We start from the raw sequence: 14560 nt of genomic DNA on the forward strand, positions 1-14560 counted from the left end.
CTAAGAGTACTTGCTGCTCTCCCAAAGGATCTAGGTTTCAATTCCTTGTACCCACATGGAAGCTCACAACCATCTCTAACTCCAATCCAGGGGATCCAATATTCTCTTCTGAACTTTGAGGGTACCAGGCACCCACATGGCACATAGACATTCAAGTAAAACACCTATAAGCAATAAATAACAACTGAATACATGTAAATATATGTGTGTATGTATGTATGTATTATAGTCAGAGAGAGAATTATCTCAAAGCTTACAATTATGGCAAGCAAAATTATTGTAATTAAAACATGGGACTATTTCGGTCTCAGCTGGCCAGTCACATGCTCTACAAGTTCCATTATTCTTCACCTGGGCCATGGAAGACTTGAGGTTGTAAGCTTCCAGTGAGCATCCTGAAGGCAAAGGCCCTCCACACACCCAGTGTTTGCACGTGGTTCATACCAGTTTACAGACTAGATGCATGGGGAAGTTGCCACACCAATCTGCAATCACACCTCAATGAGAAATCCCCTCCCACCGTCTTAGAAGAAAAAACAGTTGGACTTCCTAAAGGCCTACTTGACAAGTATGTCTAATAGCATTATCTAGAGATCTAGATTTTGCCTAACGTGCACAGAGGGAATGTGTGCTTTTATGCCTATCTTTCAGCAATTTATGTCACACAGCATCCTGAGAAGAAATCAAGAAGACACACATGTCCCTGTGCCACACAGTCAGGATTTATACTGAAGTCTCTTTCTCTAGGTCCAGAGCTATTTTTGCCATGCCACACCAGTATTCCACATTTTTAAATATATTGTTGTTCAGAAAATAACATATGACATTTAGTAAGCTGTTACTCTGTGCTAGGTACTTCCGAAAAACAACCCGAAATCATCTTAGTCAAGGACATTCATTTCAACATATTCCTCATTGTCTGTGGACAGACAGAAGAGTTTAGATGTCATTTATTTCTTTGGCAAATATTGAACACTATTTTAGGCTAGATTCACATGGTGCCAACAGAATCTATGGGAGAATTCACTAAATAAAGGGAGTTGAAAGTATTCGAAATCGTAGCACCTCCAGTTGGCTGGTTACAGTTTGAAGGTCACTGACGTCCCTTGCATGGTTCAGTCTGAGGGCACAGAGTACTGGCCTGTGCGCTGGCGTTGGTCACTAGTGAAATGCTTACAAATGAGACCCAGATGCTTACCTCTCTCTAGCCCCATGATCTGATTCTTCAGGGTTTCCTTGTGCTGTTCCACTTCTGCCTTTTGGTCTTCGATCAGGTGCAGTTTCTTATGGATCTGTTCTCTGATTTTGTTAAGCTTCCCGATGTCAAGGCGCATCTGATGGACTTCCTCCTCTTTGGCCTGTATTAGTGAGAGAGAGTTAGCCAGGATGCTGAGCAAACAGAGAGCAAGTAACAAGACTATGGTGAACCTGGAGCCGATAAAGAGAGGATCTTTCTATGTCAGTGTAGAGTCAGTCCACAGAACCGAATCAAAATACACACATTGTTCAGTTTTGAGAGAAATTGAAGGCCTCTGTTCTATGAATAAAATATGTGGTGCATAAACTAAAAATAATGAAAAGGTTGATAAAAATCTGATGCTTTAAATTGCCACCTAATTATAAGCTCAAGCAAGAACACTGAGTTATATGCATACAAATATGTGAGCTCTGCATACAAATGCTGCATTTGATTGGCAGTTTTCATTTACAAAGTGATCTCTCTGAGAAGGCTATTATCGTTATAAAATATTTAAACATTATTTTGGACCCACAGGGTCAGAGTAGCCCAGCTACATGTGCTAGGGAAAGCATTGCCCTTCCTAAAAATGTGCTAGTCTCTATGTGTCCTGACAGGTGTGCAGACAGCTGTGAAGATAGGTGCACAGACAACTGTGCAGAAAGCTGTACAGACAGGTGTGCAGAAAGCTGTGTAGACAGGTGCACAGGCAGCTGTTCAGACAGCTGTGCAGAAAGATGTGAAAACAAGTGCACAGGCAGCTGTGGAGATAGATGTGCAGACAAGTGCACAGACAGGTGTGCAGGAAGCTGTGTAGACAGGTATACAGACAGGTGTGCAGACAGGTACACAGACAGCTGTGCAGATAGGTGTGCAGACAGGTGCACAAGCAGCTGTGCAGATAGATGTGCAGACAGGTGCATAGACAGCTGTGGAGACAGATGTGCAGACAGGTGCACAGACAGCTGTGCAGATAGATGTGCAGACAGGTGCATAGACAGCTGTGGAGACAGATGTGCAGACAGGTGCACAGACAGCTATGCAGATAGACGTGTAGACAGGTGTACAGACAGGTGTGTAGAAAGCTGTTTAGACAGATGTGCAGACAGGTGTTCAGGGTAGCATGAGTAAGAAAATCTACACAGTGACAAGAGGTGTCAGAAAAGAATTGTAGCTAAGGAAGTCTCCAGTCTTCTGAACATTTTTATTTAAAATTAAGTTTGCTTTTTAAGTAATGTTGTCATCAAGAGCTGGAGAGATGGCTCTGTGGTTAATAGCATTTGGTGTTCTTCCAAAGGACCCAGGTTTGATTTCTAGCACCTGAATGACAACTCCAATCCCAGGGAATGCAACGCCCTCTTCCAGTCTCTTTGGGAACCAGGCATGCATGTGGTATACAGACATGTATGCAGGCAAAATATAACCATTTTTAATTTTAATTTTTTTAATTTCTCATTTTAAATAATTAGAAAAACAGCTAGAAAGGCAATTCAGGGTTCTTCTGTAACCATCTTAACTTGAGAAGTGGGAGAGAAAGTTAGCAATGTATGCTATCTCTGGGTTATTGCTAGAAACATAATCCCATTAATTTAGGGATCTAGTACAATTCATCCATATTCGCCAATGTCTCATTCATGTTACCAAAGGACAGAATTAGTGTAATCATATTTTATCATAATTTTACCTCAGGGGCTAATATATCACTCTGACTTAAATGGTCATCCCATGTCTGTGCCAACTTGCTACATTGCCATAAAGAACAAGCTTCAAGTCAACTCAATACAGACTCTTCTAAGTATTCTTAGCCTTAGACCCTAGAAGGTTCAGGTCAGCTGAGCAGTTGTGTGGTGTCCTAATTATATAGCCATTAATCTAGATTCCATGGTTAAATCTCAGAAAAGTCCTGGGAAAGTCTCCTCTTCGCCATATGCATTCAAAACAAAATCCATGGTGGAGGGGAGTTGTCAGGGGTATACGAGGTGAGTGGGGGGTATGAGGGAGTGAGGCGTGTGAGTGTCCTCTTCAGATTCTCAAAAGACACTGTAAGACAAAAAATATCCTGGCTCTCTATCCACATTATTCTTTGTAAACCATCTATTTTATGGCCAGTATCCAAATATAATAAAAATACAGACTATGGGTTTTCCTTTCAGAACTGAAATGAAAAAACATAAAGCTCTCTGTCAATCATAAAGGCATATGATACAGACCTTGTGTCAAAAGAAGATTCAAAGTTCATTTGCAAGTTTGCAAGAGCTCTTTCACGAGGGAAGGGAGAACAGAAAAACCACTTGAAATATGCATTGGATGGAACTAAAAAACTGTGATTCCACGGTAGTTTTGGAATACCCAACAGAGCCTGTCTGCGCCCCAGCTCTCCCTCAACCTTCTCCACACAAGCCGTGAAATCTACTGTGAAGTCTCTATTGTGCTGATAGCAAAGGATCCTAGCTCTGGGCAACTGGTTACTTGCAGGGCTAATTAGAGATAAACATCTGAGCTTGCTGGAGGAAGCATTTATATAAGCTTCTGAGCAGTTTTTATAAGTGAGAGAGGAAGTCATCAGAGTCCCCGCTTCTGGGCCTGAAGCGATCACTGCGGGCTTTGCACCTGCCTCTGTGTCAAGGTTAGCTAGCAGAGCTACTACAGGGATTCCGATAGCAAAGGCAGACCCGCGTTCACAGGTACTGAGGACGGAAGCGCTAAGGACCAGACATGGCGCACGGTGTTTACTTTGAGCTCCAGGGCCTTCTGCTGGTTTTCCTGGGACAGCTGCTCGCAAGTCAAAGTATGCTGTTCGTTCTCCTGCTGGAGTTTCGAATTCCGTATCTGAAACTGCTCCAGCTCCTTCGCAGCTCTCTCGTTCAGTATCTGAAAGGTGGGGAGTGCAGGGTCTGGTTAACGCCTTTTAATCTGATGACTGTGTCTGCGCATGCACACGGGAGACCCCACAACCTCCTGGAGTGTACCCACCACGGTCCTTTCCGTCTTGCAGAAAATTGTCTTTAGCCCCAGTGAAAGCTCGAACGCACTTAAATATAACGAATGTTAAATAGCCAAGGAAACAATGCCTTCTAATGAATAACACAGTGAGCATGATTTTTTTTTCCCTGGGAGCTTTTGGGAAGTCTTGTTCACAGGTGGTGAATAAATATTTTAATGCCTGTTTGCCGTTTGGCAGGCTTTGCATAGGCAACAATGTCTATAATCATTGCAAATGAGCTAGAGATTCAGATGGGTTGTGTCAGCTCTGGGGCTCTGAAGCTGCATCTTCAGAAGCAAATCCTGCATTAACATGACTCGAACATTTTCCGAGCAGACCCACTTCCCCACACCTACTCAGAGACAATTCCCCACTAATCCAACTTAAGTCGAGCCTGGGGGCCCAGCAGTAGAGTGACTATTGGCTGTTCTGTGTAGTCGTGGTTTCAGAACAACAAAGGATTCTATCTGAAGAAGCTGTTTCTACTGGGGAGACACTGGAGGCGAGGGATAACAAATGAGCTAAGAGAAGAAAGGGTCAAGGAGGTTCCTTCTTTAAATATAGCTTCCCTACATGTGAAAACAAAAGCTAGAAAGAGGCATCCAATTCTCTGTCAATGGGGACTAAACAAAATGGAACCAGCTATGCTAAAGATGACATTTTGTCTTATATGGATATCCTAGTCTATTATACAAAAACCCTTGTTTTACCACGGTTTCAAAGCCTTTTTATTTTTTTCAAGTTCATGTTCAAAGAAGCCTCATGGATTTTTTTCCTCTCCTGGAGACTTCACATTGTGCGTATTTAGTATTATCCATTTGAATACTGGCTTTATATAAAATTAATAAGGCACAAATGACAAAGAAATATATTCTAATATCCACTTTTTAAGTAGAAAGTGCATGTGTCTTGGCAAGCCTTTAGAAACAAACTTCACAAGAGAAAAATAATTTTAGGAAATGACCCTTCAACGAAATGTATTGTTTTTTTAGTGAACGAGAAAAGAGGGTGGTTCGCATCTGTAATCTCGGTACTTGGAAGACTGGGTCAAAAAGGTTGTAAGTTTGAAGTCAGCCTGGCCTAAGCTGGGAGGGGCGGGGTGAGAAAAGACAGATTAGAATCATTAATGTCTGTATTATCTTAAATGGCCACAAGAGGGGAAGCATTAGAAACATGACTATATTTAAAATGTATAAAGACAAAGAATGGCTTTCTCAACTGAAAATTACACCTGTCACTCTATGGCACTGAGAATGAACGGTCCGTGGGCCACTGCGAGAGCCGCCATGCCAGGGTGTCTGACTGTGCCATACAGTCCCTACTAGCCACACGGAGCCCCTGAAAGGGCACTAGCTCAAACAGAAGTTGAATTTTACATTATTAATAGATGTAAACTGTCATTTGTTTAATGGTTTATGAACACCACAGAACCATAACTACATGGTAACTTCATCACCAACAGAATATTGACAAAGTGAGATAGAAGAAAGTACCCACTCTGTGGCTTGTTTCTCAGACAAAAGTATTACTTGCTTAGAATTTAAGAGACAGCGAAACAGCTGAGAAGAGGCATGGGGGCTTTGAGGTATCAGTAACACTTTGTTTCCTAAGCAGACTGAAAGTGAACAAGGCTTGATCACATGTTTGAAATTCATGAATCTGCATACTTGTGACATATATGCTTGTCTATGTGTACATTATCCATCCATGAAAGGTTTAAAAGAAACTAATGTAAAGCCAGGCATGATGATTAAAGCCTCTTATCTCAGCTACTCAGGAAACAAGGGAAGGAGGATGGCAAGCTCAAGATCAGAATGGGCAACCTGGGGAGACCCTGTCTCAAACGAAAAAATGAGAAGAGGTCGCAGGGTGGGAAATAGCTCAGGGGTAGAGTGCTTTCCGGCACCTGTAAAATCCTATGTTTAATCCCCAGAACTCAGAAGAAGAAGAAGAAGGAGGAGGAGGAGGAGGAGGAGGAGGAGGAGGAGGAGGAGGAGGAGGAGGAGGAGGAGAAGGAGAAGAAGAAGAAGAAGAAGAAGAAGAAGAAGAAGAAGAAGAAGAAGAAGAAGAAGAAGAAGAAGAAGAAGAAGAAGAAGAAGAAGAAGAAGAAGAAAAAAGACTATTTTTGAATACCTTTGAGGGTTGGGATCAAGAAAATAGTTAAGAATCATTGGGGCAGCAAGGCCATGCCTCAGGACTAAAGAGCCCTGGCTGTTCTTCCAAAGGACTCAAGCCTGATTCCTAGCACCCACATGGCAGCTCACAGCTGTCGGTAACTGTACCAGGCATACATGTGGAAGGTATACAGACATACATGCAAGTAAAACACGCATGCACACAATAAGATTTAATTAAAAAAAGAAACGTTCAAAGCCCGGTTAAAGCAATAAGCAGCATGCTCCTGTCTGGCTACTGAATTGCACCTACTTGGCAGGGAAATCATAAAAATGTGGGCACGGGCTGTAGTTCAGATGGCAGAGGATTTGCCTGGCATATAGGAAGGCCTGAGCTCTGCTCCCAGCATCAAACAAACCGCCTGTGGTTGTGCCTGCCAGTAATCCTAGTTGAGAGTCAGGAGGATCAGAAGTTCAAGGTCATTCTTAGCTTCACACTGAAGGGGAGAGGAGAAGAGAGGACTGGAGAGGAGAGGCAGTGCGCTGACCTTCTGCTCCTTGAGCTGCTGCTCCAGACGCTGGAGCTCCTCCTTGCTCCTCTGCATGTACTGCTGCAAGGCCTTGATCTCTGCCTGCCTGGAGTCCATGTCCGTCTGGATCTGCTTGAGCTCTTTCTCCAGCTTTTCCTTCTTCCGAGACTCCCTGGAGGCTTCATTCTGACGGTGCTGAATTTCTTGTTGGAACTGTGGGGAAGGGCAGAGGAAAGGGAGGTGGGTCTCCATCAGCCACGGGCTGCCCTGGCAGGGTCTGGGATGTAGCATGCTTCTGCAGCACATGCCTCTGTGGAGCAGTCATGCTGGGCCCCGGGTTTTGGAGGTTCGGGAATGTTCTGTGTTGATTTTCAGGACCTTGACACCAGAAGGTCCACCCTGGCTGTACACAGCAAGTTCGCAGATGGTATTATAAAAATCAACCAAATGCAGGAGTGTGGAACCCTAAAGATGCTAAACATATGCATTAGGAGGGGCCTGCTACCGGAAATACGAAATTGTGTTATTTGATCCTGGGCATTGCTAAGCATGCTGTTTACAATTTGATATTCAAAGTCTGTGAAAAGTCCTTTCCTTATCTCATGCTCAAAAGTGTCATTTTCTTACAAGAGTCTCCTCTTGTGATTTATCTTGGGAATTACAGAGAAGGTAGACGGATTTCTTGTTCCATGTCTGGGGCAAGGACAACTCATTGAGCCTAAACCTTAACAGAGCCTAAGGGACTTCTCAGATAGAACCTGGGCAAAAGTGGGCTCAAGAAACAAGGCCAGGGAAACAAAGCAGAACAGAGGACGCAAAGGGTCACGTGAGAGAGGAGCTAGCTGGGAAGCCAGGCAGGAAGGACAGACCGCCCTCCGGAACGCGCTCGCAGTGAGCAGACCTGGTTGATGGTCTGTTCTGCATCTTCCTTGGCACGCTCGGTTTCCTGCTGCTGTTCAGTGGTCTGAGCTAGGTTCTCACGCAGCTTCACCACTTCCGACAGGAGCTGGTCCCGCTCCTTGGTCACCTCTTCCTTGAACTTCAGTAAATCTCGGATGCTGAAAAGGAAAAACACAGGGATCTGGCTAAGTGGCCAGTTGTTCAGGGGTCCCCAAGCCTGGTCTTCCTGGGAGGCCAGTGCGGCACACTGTTTGGTTGATAAGTGATAAGAGTGGGGGCTGATTGAGGTGTTTGCTGTAAAGAAGTGATCAAAATAATAAATACAGTAAGATCCTTTTATGGTTTAGTAAAATATAGCGTCTATTCCTCTATGTGTCTCATGTGTGTGTGTGTGTGTGTGTGTGCTCGTGTTCTACAGACACTTCTAGAAAGACAGATACTAGTCATGTTACCGATTATCCCTGAAAATCATGATTTAGGGTGGAAAAATCGAAGGGTGGGTTCTTCCGGACCTGTGTTACTTGGATCTGTTACAGTAAGACCGTATTGTTATTGTCAGCTCCTATAATAAGTGCTCAGGCAATGTCAATTTAGGAAATTGTTTATCTAACATATCCACTGGGGGCTATGATGACAACCAAATGTCTAAAATAAAGCATAAATATAACCAAATAATATGCATCGCCCATATTAATAATAGTCTTCCCATTCACCCAAGAAATCAGCTTCTCCCAAGGGGCAGCCCACAGAAAATGTTCCCCAGAACAAACTTTAAAATGAGGCATGCTGCTGGGTTCTGGAGAGCCTGCGATAACAGTCATCCATTTGAATTGTAAACTAAATCGTTCCACATTGCACAATCCATCCCATCTGACTCGCCAGGACTTCCTGCAGAACTAGTGCTTGCCGGGTGTGAAGCTCTGTGTCCGGTGGGACTTTTGTGGCACCGGAAACTCAGAGGGAGACAGCAGAAGCTAAGACCACACCCCGTGGAGTCTTGCAGCTGGCAGTCATCAAGCATTTGAGAGTGCTCATTTGACAGCACCCTTGACGTAACATAAATGTTTCATGAGGAACATCCCAACCCATGCCCAACCGCATCTGCAGAAATGAAACCTCAACTCGAAGGTTGATTTGAAGAGAGACCCACAACTGAGCACACTGTTGCGGCTCGAACTACAAACCGCACCTGCTCCACCCAGGCTCCTCCTCGCCCTGCTCCGCCCATTCTTGCCCTGCTCCGCCATTCTCCTGCTCAGCCTGCCCTCTTCCACTTCATGTTAAAATGATTCTTGTCTGAATCAGCTCTCTCACATGGCTTATGATTAGTTCTCCTTCCACGAGTACAACATTACAGAGACCGTGTTTGGTTTTCTGGTTTTCTCTCCCAATGCCTCTAAATACAACATCCCTCAAAGTTGGATCAATAGAGAAAAAATACAAGAAACTGAAAGAGCAACGTTAGGACTCAGCAGTACTACTGTTGACTATATACCCAAAGGATGCTCAATCACACCACAAGGACATGTGCTCAACTATGTTCATAGCAGCATTATTTGCAGTAGCCAGAACCTGTAAACAACCTAAATGTCTCTCAACCAAAGTATGGATAAAGGAAATGTGGTACATTTACACAATTAAGTACTACACAGAAGAAAAAAAAATGACATCTTGAAATTTGCGGGAAAATGGATGGATCTAGTAAAAGCCATATTGAAAGAGGTAACCCAGATCCAGAATGACAAATATCATTTGTACTCACTCATAAGTGGCTTCTAAAAATAAAGCAAAGAAAAACCAGCCTACAATCCACAACCCCAGAGAACCTAGGCAACAAAGAGGACCCTAAGAGAGACATACATGGATCTATATAGGAAGGAGAAAAAGACAGGATCTCCTGAGTAAACTGGGAGCATGGGGGTCATGGGAGAGGGGAGGAGTGGGGAAGGGGAAAGAGGAGGAAGAGAGGGGAGTGAAGAAAATGTGTAGCTCAATAAAAACATTTTTTTTAAAAAAAAAAGAATGCCCAAGGAAGTGCACACCTGCTCCTGGTGTGAGGCACTGTGTGCCCTGCGCTGCACTAGCTAGACTCTGGCAAGGCTTAGAAAGTTCTGTTCCTTCAGGAGCTTTCAGCTCGAGTGGGTAAACTTGTCAGAACTTGCTTTTCTGTTGCTAAGACCATGACCAAAGGCAACTTAGGGGCAGAAACCTCTTAGGTCCATCATGAAGAGAAGTCAGAGCGAGATCTCAAGGCAGGATCCTGGACACAGAAACTGCAGCAGAGACTGCAGAGGGGTGCTGCTCATTAGCTTGTTCAACATGGCTTGCTCAGGCTGTCTTTATACAGCCCAGGACCACCTGTCCAGGGGTGGTACCACCCACAGTGGGCTGGGTCCTCCCACATCAACCATTCATCAAGAAAACGCCCCAGAGACTTGCCTACTAGAAATCAGATGGAAACATTTTCTCAACTAAAGTTCCCAGATGACTTAGTTCGTGGGAGCCGGGAGGAGGGACGTAGAGATAAACAAACTAATCAGCACAGAAGCCTGTTAGAACCTTTTAGTATGATGTAACCAGGCCCATACTGGAAGTAGATGTTGGATTCTGTAGAAACAGAAAATACAGCAATTCTGCCTGCCTGGTCACTGGCATCTGGAGGTGGAGAGGAGGTGGAACAGAAATTCTGATTGTAATAAAGTGTGTTCCCCGTGGGTTTAAGGTTGAAAGGACTTTGCCAGAGGGAGAATGGAGAAAAGGCATCGTGGGGGGGGCAATGCTTGTGCAAAGGGGGGAGCTATAAGCCATGACTGGGGAAGGCTAGGCACGAGGCTAGACAAGCAAACTACCCCAGACATTTGAAAGGCTCTGAATGACATGTTCAGGAATCTGTGCTTTATCCTTTGAGTATGGGTAACCCAGCAGGGACGAGAACAGGTGATGTGTGCTTCAGAAACATACCTCAGGTTGCAGTGATGGATACAGAGGGAGGTGTCTTGCTGTATAGACAGGGAGGCCAATTAGAAGGTAGAGAACAGGGGTGCAGGCCAGGCAGCAGCACCAGCCACAGGAAGTCAAACCAAGAAGATAAAGATTAAGGGCTGAAGGAGTGGCAGGGTGAAGAGGAACACTGTCTTGCCTGGAACCTGAGCAGGTAGGAAAGATGACGATGGGATTAATCATGGAGCATAGGTACCAGCTGCCAGGATGGGGCAGAGAGGCCAACGTTCCATTCAACACCAGCTTGAGAGGGATGACTGCATTCTAAACACTCATCCTTACGCCGCAGATAAGTGTAGCTCGCGCCCCTCACCAAAGATACTTTTTTTGTAGCAGACAGAGACCAGTACAGAAAGACACAGGTGGTCAAAATGCAGACAGCAACCGGCCGTGGGGTGTCCAGCCCAATGACGGACACATCTACAGTGCAGCTCTATACTGAAAATCCCAGGAAATTTACAGAAGAGCAAACAGAATTTAAGAGCCAAAGGACGAGGATATCTGCTTCGAGACAGTGATTTCTGTTTAAGGTAGGCTCACACCCATGAGTTAGCAACAAGATGTTTGCCTAAACAAGATCTGAAACAATGGCAGCACCAGTAGTCATGCCAACATGGATGGGGAAAAATCTCACAAGGTCCAGCCCTAGAGGAAGAGCTCCAGGGGGTCGGGGGATGCTGAGACAGGGAGAATCATCTTCTCCCCAAGGACAAGCCTTGTAGGTTATCCAGCGCTAAACACATCTACGGATGAGCAGCACTAAATAAATTCGGCAGATTGCATTTATAAATTCTGTGTGTGTGTGTGTGTGTGTGTGTGTGTGTGTGTGTGTGTGTGCACAACATCAATAATTAAAAAAAAAGAAGCCAGAATAACAGAAAGGTAAACCTAAAACCCCCGCTCACTCAGAAACTGTAGTAGGGTTTCTTCTCAAGAAAGGTGTAATATAATCTTCAGGTAAGACAAAGAAAGTCTTTAAAAGAAACGGTAGGGGCTGGAGAGATAGATCAGGGGATATGAGAGCTGGCTGCTCCACTGGAAGACCCAGGTTTGAGTGCCAGCACCCACATGGTGGCCCACAACCACCACAGTGTAACTCCATTCCCAGGGGATCTGATGTCACCCTCTGGATTTCGTGGGTACCAGGCATGCGAGTGAACAGACATCCGTGGAGACAAAGCACCTATACAAATAAAATTTTTAATAATTTACTTCAATTTTATTTTATGTTTATTGGTATGAAGCTGTCAGATCCCAGGGAACTGGCATTACAGACGTGAGCTACCTAGTGGGTCCTGGGAATTTAATTCAGGTCCTCTGGAAGCACAGCCCCTGCTCTTGACTATTGAGCCATCTCTCGGTTCTACAAATAAAGTTTTTAAAATAAATAAATCTCCAAAAAATAAAAACAGGGCTAGGCAGAAAACAGTTTTTAGGAACCCCGCAAAGGGGTACTTTGCAAAACAGAGAACCTTTTAAGGAGGTGCAGTCCAACCACAGGCTAACGGTGTCAGCCTGCACCAGGCCGCTGCACCCTGAAAGGTCACACACTCTCAGGAAGGCTTTGACCTACTTGCTATCCTGGTCCATGGACAGTCCAGACCCCTGCTCAACTAGTTTGGTCAGGTTCACTATCTCCTCTTTCAGGGCAAGAATCGTCTCCTTGGCCTTCTGCTCCTTATCGTACGCCGAGTCCACCATCTTCCAGGCCTTTTCGATTTCCTGGTGGGCCAGAGAGTTTCAGTGAGAAAAAACAAATGGGATTCCAGATGCGAGATAAACCAGCAAAAAACGGCACTATGACTACGGCGTGACAGTCACTAACGGGGAAAGAAGAGTGTGCATTGTACGGTATGTGGGAATTTGGACTAACTGTCCAGTGTGAGTAGTCGGGAAGAGGACACTAGTCCAAGGAGTGTTTTTTCTGGTGTGGGGGAGTGAGGGTGGCTGCAAGGTTCTACTGAGGCTGAAATAGTTCTGATAAAGAAATTGATAAATTTTAAAAATTTTAAATGAAAGCTTATATGCTTAAGATTCTTAAAATGGTTCTGTTTCATAAGAGATGATCATAGATGAAATCCTGAAATTAATAGATTGAAAGTAACTCTTGATAATGTTGCAAATAAAACAAATATATTTTAGGCAAGCAGGGGGTCAGAGTTTGAGGCCGACCTGGGCTACACAGCAAGTTCAAGACCAGCCTGAAAACATGTATATACATAGACACATACACATATGCACACACACTTATATAACAAACATACACACAACCACACTGTGTGTGTGTGTGTGTGTGTGTGTGTGTGTGTGTGTTGTCTTCTTATCTCAGGTGAGTGCCTAAATGCTTTAGAACATCCCACAAGTCACTTTCTTTGCTTGCACTAGAATGTGCATAGCAATCCAGATCCTCGTCCAATGCACATTAGGCGAGCACTCTACTTCGGCCCTTGGCTGTTTTTGAGAGAAGGAATCTCACTGGGTGCTTCAGGCTGGCCTGTTTTCTTATTAACAAATGCTCCTGCTCATGGGGGAAAATAAAACACGTAACAGGGAACGGAACTGTGATGTCGTTACTGTTGTGAAACGCAGTGTAGAATATTTACACATACACACTCAAAGGTGAAATAGCACTGTGCAAATAAAAGAACACCATAAGCATGTGTCCGCAATAACCTTGAGTTTGTCCTGCCATTGTCCTGTCTTGAAACATTTTAGTCAAGTAAAATTTGGGCCCTGTATGTAAGTAAAAGCCTATACAGTTTGGATGAAAATACTCAGCTTTTATGTTGACAAGGGATAAAGTGGTTGGAAGGGAATAAATCTAAGCTTGCTCTTATAGCACAGAGAGTTCTCTCTGTAACCACAGCACATCCCTTAGTGACTCGGTGGAAAATGTCAGCTTGTGGGCTCTATCCTGATGGAGCAACCATATGCATACCTGGGCAAAACAAGTCAAGGCTATCTAAATGAGAATATGATTGCGGTTTTAGCCAAACCAATTTCGCCAAGTAGATTCTCATCCATTTGTAACTTTCATCTCCAGTGCTAAAGTTTATAATGAGAAGTGTTTTTCCAATTATAAAATGAATTACAGTTTTCTTATATTATTTTTCCATCAAGAAGAAGATGGCAGTAGAGAAAAGAACCACGCTAAAGGAGAGCAGTTTCTAAGAAAATGGGTCAGTCATGTCTTGTACTGGTCTTGGAAGTTAATTTGAATCGGATGATATCTGATTGCATGCTATCAAGGGAATTACCTAAAACATTCACGAATTATTTTCCAGAGCTAGAGACTTAATTGTGAATTAATATATCCCAACCTCTTATGACTTTGAGATCAACAGGGAACATTAATGTTTTATCTTCAAGATAATACAGTATACTTAAGGATGAAAAACACAGTGTGGGACCAAGGCAAACTTCCTCCAGATTTCACAGGCCAAATCTCTGGTTCTCCTAAAAGAACGTTTGGAGAGAAATAAATAAATAAATAAATAAACAAACAAACAATAAATAAAAAAAAACAAGGAAAAGGACCCTGGGAAGAATGAACATGAACATGAAATCACTCCCTGAGAACTCACAAAACAATCTCTCCTGGAGCAGAAGAAAGAGTAGAAATGTAAAAATATTTTTTTTAACCTGAGCAGGGCTAGGGTGCTAGCTCCGTGGGTGAAGAGCTTGCCACGAAAACACAATGACCTAAGTTGCAGCCTCAGATCCTACTGGCGACACAAACTTCAATCCCAGTGTGAGGAAGGCAGAGGCAGGTGGAGCCATGGGGCCAAACCAAGCA

General features: G+C 43.9%; 1 protein-coding gene across 2 annotated transcripts in view; it reads right to left on the minus strand.

Moving 5' to 3' along the window:
- Positions 1-14560, minus strand: part of Cfap58 (cilia and flagella associated protein 58) — a 103632-nt gene that overhangs the window by 84395 nt on the left and 4677 nt on the right. For both annotated transcript variants that reach the window (XM_048424044.3, XM_048424045.3), the window contains exons 3-7: positions 12338-12486; positions 7766-7922; positions 6883-7077; positions 3971-4108; positions 1199-1358 (exon numbers count right to left, since the gene is read on the minus strand). In XM_048424044.3, the coding sequence (XP_048280001.3) occupies positions 1199-1358; positions 3971-4108; positions 6883-7077; positions 7766-7922; positions 12338-12486 (799 nt within the window). The remainder of the gene's footprint in view (positions 1-1198; positions 1359-3970; positions 4109-6882; positions 7078-7765; positions 7923-12337; positions 12487-14560) is intronic.

The sequence above is a fragment of the Myodes glareolus genome, chromosome 7, assembly GCF_982192425.1.
Source record: "Myodes glareolus chromosome 7, mMyoGla1.1, whole genome shotgun sequence".
Lineage (NCBI taxonomy): Eukaryota > Metazoa > Chordata > Mammalia > Rodentia > Cricetidae > Myodes > Myodes glareolus.